The following is a 12120-nucleotide window of genomic DNA, read 5'->3' as shown; positions in this document are numbered from 1 at the left end:
ATCCCAGCAGCGGCCCTGGCTGCAGCTTTGACACACCATGGACCTGACCTGCTGTGCCATCCTTTGCACAGCCCAGCCCAGGTAGAGACTGCTGCTGCTGCCTGTGCCTGCCCAGGAACCTCAGTGGGCGCTGGGGCCACCAGCTGCTGCAGGGGACACAGCCCAGAGTCCCCAGCATGGAGGATGTCAGCACAGTGCCATAAGACCCTGCTGCAGCTTGACTCCACCCCCAGTCCTGGTGCTGAGCTCCTGCCTGTGGACCCTGGGGGTGACCCCCAGTCCTGCTTGGGGCAGGGGCTTTGGGGGGCCGAATCTGTTGCTCCCCTCAGCAGGGTTCACGGATGCTGTTACAGGTGCCTGCTACAAACGCTCAAGGGAATGCCAGGCACTCTGCAATCTGCATCCAAGGAGGGGTGCTGTGCGATGGGCGGAGGAACCACTCCTGATCTTCTGTGCCTGGAGGGGGAAAAAACCCCACCAAAAAAACCAAAGAAAGAGCACATAACCAACAAACCACAGAAACCAAACAAAGTCGCAAACTTAAAATTCAGGCCATTTCCTCTTGTCGTCCCCCCATTTTAACTCTACGCTCAGTTGTGCCCAGGGATTCACAGGTTGTCAGTAAACAGCTCACCAGAAGGGCCCAGAGGCACTGGGAGAAAGGAACATCACATGCCAAAGCTTTCAGAATAAACTCAGCAGCAGCTCTCGAGGCCTTGAGGAACAGGGCACCTCCACTGCGCCATGGCTGAACCAGTGGAGTGGACATCTCCAACTGCCCAGCAAGAGCAGCAATAAAATGCTTCTGTCATTTTTTAATAGCAGTGGTACCCTGCCTGTGTCCTGGAGGCGGCTCAGCAGCGCGCTCAGCACAGGGCGCGTGCAGCACCGAGGTTGAGCTGTTTGTCCATAAGAACAAACTCCTCTGCAGCGCCCATGGGAGGGGGCCACACGCTGCAGAGGGGGAATTTGTGCACACAGGTGGCAGAGCCCAGGAAGGGGCCAGCAGCTCTGGGTCATGGCTGCTCTGGGGCTGAGGAGCCATCGTGCCAGCCCCAGCTGCTGGAGCTGCAGTGGGAGCGTCGTGCACCCACTCAGTACCAGTGTAGGGGTGTTGCAGCACATGTTCCCTATGCCCCCTTTCTGCTACCTGGGCTCAAGCCCCAAAGAGACCAATGCACAACTCTTCAACATTTTATTAATGATCAGCAATAAAAGTTTACAAGAGAGAGGACACCAGACAGAGCCTGGAAGGACCATCTGGCACAGTGCAGTGAGCTGCTCAGGATATCCACCACAGTACCCTGGAATGTAAGAGGAAAAAGGGGCTCACAGCTCAGGAACCATCCTCCCAGCCATGCACCTCCCCTTAGAGGCCATCAGAAAACAGCCCTAAAACTTCACCTGGCCAGGTCCCCCCCTCAGGTAAGCCATCGGGCACAAGGTGGGCTCTGGCAGCAGCAGCAAGTGGGTCTCTGAGTACAGTCCACACGAGGCATCGGGTCCTGCTGCCTCGCAAATGGAGAGCCTTTGGGAAAAGGCCCCAGGATTCCTATGCCTCATGTGGAGTAACACCTCCACCCAGCACACCAGCACCACCTGCCCCTTCAGCAGCTTCCACCTGCAGCCTGTCACTGGGGCAGCAAAGGATTTGCCTTTATCCAGCTCAACCCAGAGTAGCTCTGGGTCTGTGCAGGGGCAGGAGCTGAGGACAGGCAGCACAGTGAACCCTAGAGCCCAGCACCACCTCTGGCAGCCAGCCCCTTGTTCTACTAAGCAAAAGCTGCAGGAGGAACTACATGAGCCCTGTCTTGTCCCCGAGGCTGCTCACTGTCTGTCCAGCCACCCACACCACTGCCCAAGGGGCTGCTCTGGAATGCAGACCCCAGTCAGGACAGCAGAGTCTGGCAGGGCAAGGGGGCATGGGCAGCTCCTCCACTTCCCTCCTACTAAGAGCCAGAAATGGCAGAAGGTAAAAGCACATCAACATGTTAAAACATTAGTTATAATTAAAACCTTTTTTTTTTTTGTCAAATCTCCTCCTGGGAAAGGGGCTGGGGACTGATTAACAGAGATAAAACTAGGCAGCAGAATCCCAACTCGTTTTGTCTGCATAATTAGTGCAGGAGGAGCTAGGACAGCAGAGGGTAGGACAGCACATCCTGCGTGCTAGCAGTGCTGCCCCCCCTTCAGGGGTCCTTTCCTGAAAAGCTGTTGCTTTCCTGGAGGGTGAAGTTGCAGCACTCTGTGGACCACACGTTCACGCTCTGCAGCCTAGTGCTTCTCCTCCAGCCTTCTCATGGCCTCCAGCACAGCCAGCTCTTTTGCTTCTTTCTTCTGGTTGCGAGCTTCAAACTCCAGCCTGCAAAAATTACACAATGCTGTGAGATTCTCATTCATCCTTACCTCTTGTAGACAAAAGCACCTGGAGCAGAAGAGCACTGCCTTCTCCTATGCTGCTCTGAGAGCACTTCAGAAACCACTCAGGATCCCCAGACTCCTCCAGAGCCTCTCCCAGAGCTTTCCATGGCTGTTGCCATCACTGCAGTCCTGGGCTCCCACACTGGTCCCACACTACTTCTTTCTCCCTCTGTGGAAGAAGCTGCTATTCCATTCTTGGGCTGTCCTGGGTGTTGTAACACCAAAATCAAATTTATCACTGATGTAAGCCAAGGTGCTGAAGGTGAAGGACTCAGGCCTAAAGAAAAAAGACCAAAGCTCTGAGAGAAGCAACATGCTCTTTCCCCCAGGATACAGCAAGGAAATTTATCATTATAGGAGAAATCCAATAAATGTGCCATGTAGCACATTCTGACACAGCAGAGTTCAGCTGTTCCTTTCCCTGAACAGACTGGTACAATCACAGTTAAAGTCTCCCCAAGCTATGAAAGCGGAAGAACAAGTTTGCTGACCCTATGCCTTTAGATAACCCCTTCTCTCCCTATTTGGTCCCATTAATCAGTCCCCAGACATTCTGGATGGAACGGTATGTGACAGAACCAGGAGACAAAGAAATCCAACCTGTTCTTGATGATTCTTTGCACAATTAGATCTGTGGTGAGATTGCTGCCACTGTCCACCAGCTGGAAAATGCCACGTTGCTTCGGTTCCTGCAGACAAACACTGGGCTGTGAAACCATGTGGGACCTGGGTGTGCAGCTCAGCAGTGACAGCTGAGCTGAGTTGTGGCAAGTCCTGTGGTGGCCAGACAGGCAGGATGCACAGCGATCTCCTCGGAGGCAGAACAAACGCTGAAAGCAAAGCCCCACATACACGGGAGCTGCCCAGGACTGGCAGAGAGCAAAGCACACAGGATTTCTCACCCTGCCATGAAGGCACAGAAACAGGCAGAGTAAAACAATGCCTGGAAGAGCGGAGCTGTCAGGAATGATTTACTGACTGCTCCATGTAGCTACCCTCAGGGGTCGATGAACAGCTGCATCACCTGCCAAAGCCCTGCCCAGGTAGCCTCCTCTGCAATACACCTTCTCAGTCCAGGAACACAACCAGAGCCAGGCTCTGTACATCAAATGCTGACAAAGCAGCTGGTACTTTACCTCATATGGATCAGAACCGTCCTTGTCTGGCACTACCTCAGTCATCCCATGGCAAACAAGTGTTACCTGGAGAAGGACACAAAAGTCACTGACAAGATCCAAAAGATGACAGGGACATTTCCTGCCACTACTCCCAACTGAGCACAGCCTGGAGATCAGCAAAGCCACCCTCCTGCACCAGCATGGCAGTCCCTCTGTAACTCACTGAGCAGGACACTCCCTCCTTGCACCCGGGTCGTCCTGCACCACTTTAGCTCCCCACACACATCACACACCAGCATCCTCGTGTCCATCCGTATGCAAGGACTCACCCTGAAGTGATCCAACAGATCAGCAGTGACAGCGTAAGGAGCTCCAATCACCACCTCTGAGACATACTAGAAAAGGAACCAGGTAGGGTCCAGATTTGAAAAAAAAAAACCTATCAAAAACCCAAAACCCAATCCCAAGCCAGAAACCAGCTGCTTCTTAAAGAGACCTGAGCATGTCACCTGGCTATAGACTCAGAAGTTCAAATAAGGGAACAGGGAAGTGGGTTCAGCAGCAACTGCTTGTCACACAGCAGCTTTTTGTTCCTCTACAGAATGTCCTTTCTGTGCCTACAGAGCAAATCCAGAAGTTAATTGCTCCAGGCACACATTTCTGAGGTTCCCCGTGATTTTGTCCCAGGAATTTTCTCCCCTGCTGCAGGAAGCAGAGTTTTCTACTGGCATATGTCTGTCTACACAGAGCCACACAGCTCCCTACATGGCCCGGTCCAGCCCTGTCCCTGCTGGCAGAGCAGCTGGATGGGTCACCAGCTTGGATCAGCCAGGATGGCACAGGAGCCCAGCAGAGCCTCCCAAGAGTTCATCAGCACCTGTGGCAGCCTCAAGTGATTCATCTTGTCTGTCTTCTCGGGGCGCACCAAGGAACTCATGCAAGATCACTGAGCACAAGTGAGCACCACCAGGCTCCAGGCAATTTCTGGAACAGCGCAGAGACACCCACTCACCCTGCAGGCCAGGACACTGAGGGTTCGCTCATGGATGTTCATGATGGGATAGTTCTTCCCTTTGTAGCGATTCACCTCCTACGGCAAAGCACCAGTCACAGTCAGAAGAGAGACAGAGCAACTCCTTTCCCTCTTGCTCTCTCCCAAAATGAAATTCCCGTATTGGTCAATACATCCCTGTCCTGTCTCCCGGAGCACAGCCTGCCTGGTTCAGAGAACAGGGCCAAGCAGCTCTGCCTTTGGACAGGTTCTACACGGACCTGATCAAAGTGCAGCCCAGCAATGATATAGGGTTTCTCTGCCAACTGGTGAACCTTCTCCAGGAAATCTACATGACCAACATCTGCAGATCTGTTTAAGGAACTGAAGCTCACATGGAAAACAGAAGGAAGACAGAAACAGAGTCCCTCAAAAATGACAGTGGGAGATGGGAATCCCTAGGATTTTATTCTTGCACTACTAATTGCCTATTTCCAAGAACAGCTGCTGCCTCCCTCCTCAGGTTCCCCTGGTTCTGGGCAAAAGCCAGAGATTTTTTCAGCTCCACCTTACATGGACTCAGCTTTGCCTCTATCCAGAATTTCTACTTGTTCCGGATGTAAAAGCCTCAAAGCCTGCCCCAGGAATGGAGTGTCAGCTCCAGATGCTCTGTTACAGTCTCTCGGTCTATGGCAGACAGTCTTCACCACAATCATTAAATTAGAGTGTTGAGAGTATCCAACTGTCGTCCTGAAATCCAATAGCCACAGACTGCTCCACAGAGGAGCTATAGCTTCCTTCTCAGCATCCTGTGACTTAGAAACTGCCAGGAAGAACTCACTCCTGACTCCTCCCTCATGTGCAGCTACAGAAAAGGAAAAAAAAACCCAAGGCAAATATCCAGTCTGGTGCCTCCCAACATGAGAACATCAAACAAAGACCACTGCTGCAACCAAAGAGAGTCAAGGATACGGAACAGGTCAAAGGCTCCAGCCACATAGATGATGGTGTCTCCCGGCTGTGGCTCCTTCCCTGATGCAAACTGGATGATCTTCTGGGATGTCTGCAGGAACTGCGAGACGCCAGTCCAGGGACTATGACCTTTGGGCCCCTGTGGAAAAATACACCAGACACAGCTTCTTTCCAGGCTCTGTGAGGGGGTTTGGACAATACAGAACACTGTGCTGCGCAATTTGCTCATCTGAATTTCCTGGCAACTGTAACAACTCCCAGCACCTTGGACTTTCTACATTCCTGGCATCAAGTATTTAGGCAATTTCACAAAAGCCCTTTATGCTCTGTCTAAATCATCCCCTCAGCAGCCAGCTCAGGAGATGCCAAGAGGAAAGCTCAGGAAGGAGGAAGACAACAGGGCAGGTTTGGATTTCCGTGAGAAGCAAGATGTGCTCGGGAGACAACACGCAACCAACCTACACTCTGCCAAGCCTCAGGGCACCTGTCTGGCCCCTCAGCTCTGAGGACAGAGCTCGGTCCCCACCACGTGGTAGTTGTGCAAACAGCCACCAAGTCACCTGCTGTGCTCCCCAAAGCTGCTCCACGGGACTTGGCAGGACACAGACACTGCAGCTGAGGCCAGAGCAGGCCCTGCAAAGGGCAGCACACAGACAGCGCAGCTGTTGGGGTCATGTGGGGTACCCAGTGCCCTGATCCATTCTACCCAGGTCCAAGCTCCAGGAAACAGTTGTGCTGGAGCAGTATGTCCCATAACACCTGCTCAAAACCCCCAAAATAGTGGGGAACTAAGGATGTTTCATACAGCTCAGCAAACCCCCGTGAGTAAAAAAGGCCTGCTCAAGCTGCTGATGCAGCTCATTAAGCAGGGACAATCCAGCTGCCAAGGAAATAAACAGGGCTGATGACCCTTTAGAAGCAGTGCGAGCTGCAAGCTGGACCCAGCAGCTGCAATGCCGAGAGGGCTGCGTTGCCTTCGAGCTCTGCAACGCAGTGTGGCCACGTGCCTGCTGTGTCAATACCTCCCAAACCCAATACACCACCTTCAAAACAACACAGGCACTGAGAGGAGCATCCACAGAGGCTGTCCCTGGGCTGGAACCAGGGGCACTCGGGTCCCAAGGGAAGTGGCAGGAAGTAATTTACATCAAGGAAGGAATCCAGCACAGGTTCAGTGGGGACAGCAGCCCTGTGGTCCCACTGAAGGACAGCTCATGCACTGCCCTGTGCCACACCTGCCCATCACAACCACCGCAGGCACTGCCATATGGGGACAGCAGACATTCACCAAGACGTTACTGCTACATGTGGGAGGACAAACAAGCCTGCAACAGGCCAGAAAGCACACTGGGAATCCTTCTCAGGTAGGACAACAACCAGACGTCCACAACCAGAACTCACATTACCTTCCCAAAGTTGTCAGTGTGCTTCCGATAGTCTAGGTCCTCATCCTGAAGGGAGATAAAGAGTCAAAATGTTTAAGCACTTGCACAGCTCATCCAACCAAGATATGCTTGTGTGTGGGAAGTGCTGGGAAGGCCAGGTTCAAAAACACACACCAGGCATCCGGGGCACTGAATGCTGACAAACTGGTTAATACCTAAACCAGAGTCCTGTCCCGGCATGAGTCAGAGGAAATGTGTCCTTATCTGATCCCAGCTTGGCACCACCAGCAAAGGTGGTGGTTCTTGCCCAACCTGCAACCCCTCAAGTGCTGCACAGCTACATCCTCCCTCAGCCTGGCAAGCCCCTGACAGGACAGCATCCCTTCTCCTGCTAAAGACCCTCACGAGAGCCAGGCTTAGGTCTCTGCAGCAGCCAGCAGCACTGGGCAGATCTCGGTGTGAACTCACGTGTTACAGCTAAGCCAATTTAACAGCTCAGCACACCAAAACATCTCCCTTTGTCCCTGAATTCACCTGTGGGTCACTTGTTCCTGCAGTTATCCAGGTGATTCTATTCACAGATTCCTTCATTACTCAGTAAATTCAACTCATTACCTGACATAAAACCACCTATTTTACTCTTCCCTGGTTAGGTTAGCTCCCAACCAGAGAGTGAGATGAGGAGACTCAAGAAAGGTCTGATCAGACTAGAGAGAGCAGAAAGCAGAAACGTGAAGCTCAGTGGGAAGGGAGAGGAGTTTCCAATTCTGGCAGCACCTGGCTGACACATCAATGTGCCTGCACTGTGTTGTTCCACCCTGGGAGAAGTCATGGGCTAGCCTGCAGTTCCCTAACATTCCTGAGGCCCACACTGATCATGAGGCATCAGAATCTTTGTTCCATCACACTGTAATCTCAGACATGTTGAAGCAAATATAAGCAGGTTGTTCTGCTGCCACTGCCCGTTCTCCATGCACCTGGGAGCAAGGCCCAGGAGCTCCACTCCTCCGCTCTACTCCGTTTGGGGCAGCAGAAGGGAAGAGGTGGCACATGCCCTGCACTCCACCTCCCACCCAAAGCCCTCTGACTCACTATGTTGCTGTGGTGAGCCTTAGTCATGAGCAGCATGCGGCCAACAAGGTCAGTGGTGGACACGCCCTGAGTGCGTTTGCATTCCCTGCGGGAGACAAGCAAAGGATGAAGCAGAAGCCACAGGAGTGTATGCCTCTGTCTTCCCACCATTACCACGGGAATGCCTGTGACACCTGATCAATCCAAACCAGGGGCTGTCCTGAAGAAGCCTTCCCTCTCAAGTATAGAATTTATTTGCTGAGCCTCTGCATCGTCCTCACGCCACAGCAACTGCTCATGTGAACAACGCTTCCCTCACTCAGACCTCCCAACAGAGCCAACTCCCAGTGAGGCTTTAAAACCAGAACCAGCATCTGCCAGGAACCAGACAGTCCCACTGGGCAGGACTGTCTGCCCCACTTCCCTGAAGCCAAAATGCTGGGAGCAATTGAAGCTCTGACACACATACAACCAAGTTCAGGTGTGATCTGAAGATAGGTATGTTTCATCTGACTTCCCTTCAGGGCACAAATTCCCCGAAACTCTGCCCAAAACAAGATAAACAGGTAAGCAGCAAGAGGTTACCTGTATCGCCCTGCTGTCTTTACTTCCTCATAGGTGTCCTTGCCATCGATAGTTAAGGTGATGTCATCTGCAGAGAGAAAAAAGCCTCAGAACTGTACCCAAGCTCTCCTGCACAAAAGCAGCAGCTGTGCAGGTCCCACACACCTAGGGTCAGACTGGAGCTCTGCAATCCAAATCCCTGTGCATACACAGGGGACATGTCCTGTGCCCCACAAAAATGCCAGGGGTTTTTAAGACTACAGTGTCTGTGAAGACAAGGATATTCCTGGATACTAAACACCATTACAGCAGTGGGCACAGCTGATTATTGTCTGAATGACAATAAACAGGCACTATCCATATCAATGTAAAAAGCACCTTTTAGCTCTCCCAGGAGTGGTTTTAACCATTGGTTCACGTTACAAGTTTTCAGTCAATGAAACAGTTCCTCCAATGGAAACTTCTTCCTCTCAGTGATGGCACTTCCACAGCGACATCCAGCGACCCCTCTACAGAGGCAATTCCGGTTCATCCCTGGCACATGGCTCCCAACTCTCTCTGCAGAAACACTTCTCACGTACTTTTGGTGGTGGTACAAAGCCTTCACAAGCAAAAGCTAAGCTGTTTTCCCTTTGCCAAAACAGTGAGAGGGCAGCCCACGAGCGCACCCACACAGTCGGGTGGCTCAGTCCTGCTCAGTTCTCCTAAAACCCAACACCTTCCCCTCAGAGCACAGGAACAGGAGGGCACACACTGCCAGCACAGCTTGGCATGCCAGGAGAGGCACAAACAGCAGGATTGCTGTCACCTTCCCAGATAAGCTCAGCTATTTCCAAACTCAGCTTTTGCACAAACACAACCTGGCAAAACTGCCAGTGCAGGCGTGTTGCTCAGGAGAAGCACGGAATGACGTGGCAGAGGGGATGAATGCAAGCAGGTGGAGCAGAGGCCACAAGCACTCCTCTACTGTCATAACCCCTCACCAAGCCCTGTAAGGGGTCACGTACACCAAACACGTTCAGGGCAGGCAATGAAGTTAATGAGGAATTTGATAACCACTCCATCCACGTGAAAAAAGCATATTTATCTTCTAAAGATTAAGGATTTATTTACATTTAGTGAAATACTTGGCTTATCAATAGCAGGTGGCTGGGATCAGATGAGAGATACACGAAATGAGTGCAAAGACTACTCCTGGTCAAACTAACAAAATTCCTTCAGAGGAGCAAGGAGGAAGGGCTGAGGCTTAATGAGCATCAGCAGTGGCCCAGGAAGGGACAGAGTCCCACAGCAAGTACATTTCCTCAGAACACTGGTTCTCTCCAGCAACTGTACACCAAAAAGTGTTCACAGTAAGAACTAGGTCTCTGGCCACATGGTCAGCTGAGCCACTGAACAGCTTATCAGCTGGATAAAGAGAGAAGCTTTTCAGATCTAACCTTGTCCCAGGATAAGTAGATACAGACATGATTGTATTTCTGCATGCTTACTTTTTCAATAGTGTTTATCACACTTAAGTTTTATAAATGGCTTTCCCCTTTGCACAAATTTCTGCTGGTATTAAGGGCAACCTCGGGATAATTTTAAACAACATATTTCACTTTTGTAAGTTACAAGAGCCCTGGCCACTCTCAAGATTCTGAGCACACTGACATGTTTCTCCAGACCACGAGACCAGGAGCAGCGGTGCTGCCCAGTGCAGGCACTGGGAAGGCAGATCTGTATCACAGAGTAACCCCGACGACCCCCAGTGCAGGTGTTGAGAAGGCAGAGCTCTGCACACACCAGGTATCCTTGACCCCCGTGCCAGCCGGGACAGTGCTCGGTTTGCAGCAGGGCACCCAGAGCACACAGCCCCGAGGCCCCCCGGGGCGCCCGACCGCCGCCTCCGCCCGCTCCCGGGGCTGCTCTTGCTCCCGGGGCTCCTCCCAGGGCGGCACCACCGGTTTCCGTGAGTTCGTGCCCTCCTCCTCAGGCACAGCCACTGCCTCAAACACCACTTACCCCCATGCACACAGAAGTCACAGCTGTACTTGTCCAGGGTTTCCAGTGTGGTGACATAAGGAGCTCCAGGAGCAATCTCATCGACCCACTTGATGGCCTGCACCATTTTGTACCTCTCCTCCTGTGTAAAGACGGGGGGACCCTTGTGCTTGGCAATCTCCTCTGGGGGAGAAACAAAATTCCAGTTAGAAGCACACCCTGCAGCTACAGTGACTCTCAGTCACAGCTGCCTCACTCATTTCATGGGCAGGTGAATTTCACCGCAGGCTTATCCTCAGCTTGGGATCATTCCAAGGTAGCAAAGGAAGCCCCAGATAGATCAGAAAATAATTCCACCCAGTTGCATTTCCTAAGTGCTTAACAAGGGCCCTGGAATTCACTCAGAGGGCAAGAGGTCTCAGTGCTTCCCTGTACCCAGATACTTGTACCTGAGGGGATGAGCTGGGCATCCTAGCATCCCCCATGGGGAAATTTCCCTCTTAAACAGTAACTTCATACTATGCTTGGTTCATACTAGAAATTCTGCATACATAAACCCATTTAAAAATATATCTTCACATGCAAGAACTTGTTTCTGGCACTTAACTTCCAGATAGCCTTGAAATGAGTTTTCTCCACACAGTAACTTGTTTTGAAACATAAGTTCTGCAGCTCCTACCAGCAAAACCAGACTGATTTTCAACAGCTTCAACTGTTTTTATAGCACAGAATGCAGATCAACCCTCAGAGCCTGCAAGATCTGACCCATCTAATCCTCAGACCAAAACTGTGACAGGGGTAACTCCACTCCCAGAGAAGGGACATTTTTCTCTTGGAGGCTACTGCTCCTGGAGCAGATGGAGGAAGAAGCCTGACCCTATCAGGAGCTCTTGGTTCTCATGCTGCTGGCCAATTTGAGGGGCTACACGAGATGAAACCTGGTAAAACCTCTTACCATCCGTGTGGACCCCAACGATCAGGTAATCGCCCATGGCCCGCGCCTGGCGCAGCTGGTTGGAGTGGCCATAGTGCACCATGTCGTAGCTGGAAAGAGAAGAGCCGGGTCAGCCCGGGTACAGCGGGACGTGCTTCCTTGGAAGCTGCGGGCAATCTGCCCCAGGCTTTGGGGCTGAAGGTCTCTCTGCTGCCGGGCAGGGCTGTGCCGGTACAGCCCGGTCACCAGGGCCGCAGCAGCGCTTCCTCCCACCGCAGCGAGCCGGTCCTGGTGCGGCAGGTGCCGGCTGCAGCCCGGGGCGGAACCGACCGGCCCCACCGAGGCCCGTTAGGCGGCTGAGCCCAAGGGCGCTCCCGGCTCCGGAGCGGTCCCGTTCGCTCCTGCTCGCCCGGTGCTCTGCGCGGAGAGCGTCGCTCTCCCCCGGGCCCGGGCCCGTCCCGCCGCGGTGACAGAGGAGGCGGAGGCACCAGCGTAGCCAACACGGTTTATTTCTGCGGCGCCACGACATCACCCGGCCCCGCGCCCGCCCCACTCACCATCCATCGCACCAGACGCGCACGGGCCGCTGGCCGCCGCCGCCCGCCGCGGCCCCGCCGCCGCCCGCCGCCCCGTTGCGCAGCATGGCCGCACTGTCACCGGCGGCGCCGCCCCGCCCCGCCC

General features: G+C 53.0%; 1 protein-coding gene across 2 annotated transcripts; it reads right to left on the bottom strand.

The window, feature by feature from the left end:
• Positions 1-1181: 1181 nt before the first annotated feature.
• PCYT2 (phosphate cytidylyltransferase 2, ethanolamine) lies at positions 1182-12097 on the bottom strand. 2 transcript variants are annotated; one of them, XM_069032701.1, is made up of 13 exons: positions 11997-12097; positions 11461-11549; positions 10527-10688; positions 8544-8610; positions 7980-8064; positions 6909-6953; positions 5503-5641; positions 4812-4894; positions 4552-4629; positions 3869-3934; positions 3558-3623; positions 3022-3110; positions 1182-2362 (listed from the first exon to the last, which is right to left on the bottom strand). In XM_069032701.1, exons 1-13 carry the CDS (start codon positions 12080-12082, stop codon positions 2275-2277), a joined length of 1143 nt encoding a protein of 380 aa, XP_068888802.1. In that variant the 5' UTR covers positions 12083-12097; the 3' UTR covers positions 1182-2274. The 2 variants fall into 2 exon arrangements, with proteins under 2 accessions (XP_068888802.1, XP_068888803.1); XM_069032702.1 differs by lacking the exon at positions 6909-6953.
• Positions 12098-12120: the final 23 nt, after the last annotated feature.

This window comes from Aphelocoma coerulescens, chromosome 18 (genome assembly GCF_041296385.1).
Source record: "Aphelocoma coerulescens isolate FSJ_1873_10779 chromosome 18, UR_Acoe_1.0, whole genome shotgun sequence".
Classification (NCBI taxonomy): Eukaryota; Metazoa; Chordata; class Aves; order Passeriformes; family Corvidae; genus Aphelocoma; species Aphelocoma coerulescens.
Note: the sequence above shows the minus strand (reverse complement) of the source record. Positions and strands in the feature narration are given on the sequence as shown.

Coding starts and splice junctions, on each gene's coding strand:
- PCYT2 (XM_069032701.1), bottom strand. CDS start 12,082: ATGCTGCGCAACGGGGCGGCGGGCGGCGGCGGGGCCGCGGCGGGCGGC. Junction 5,642..6,908: donor ACACTGACAACTTTGGGAAG/GTAATGTGAGTT, acceptor ATTTTTCCACAG/GGGCCCAAAGGTCATAGTCC. Junction 2,363..3,021: donor CAAAGAATCATCAAGAACAG/GTTGGATTTCTT, acceptor TAATTTTTGCAG/GCTGGAGTTTGAAGCTCGCA.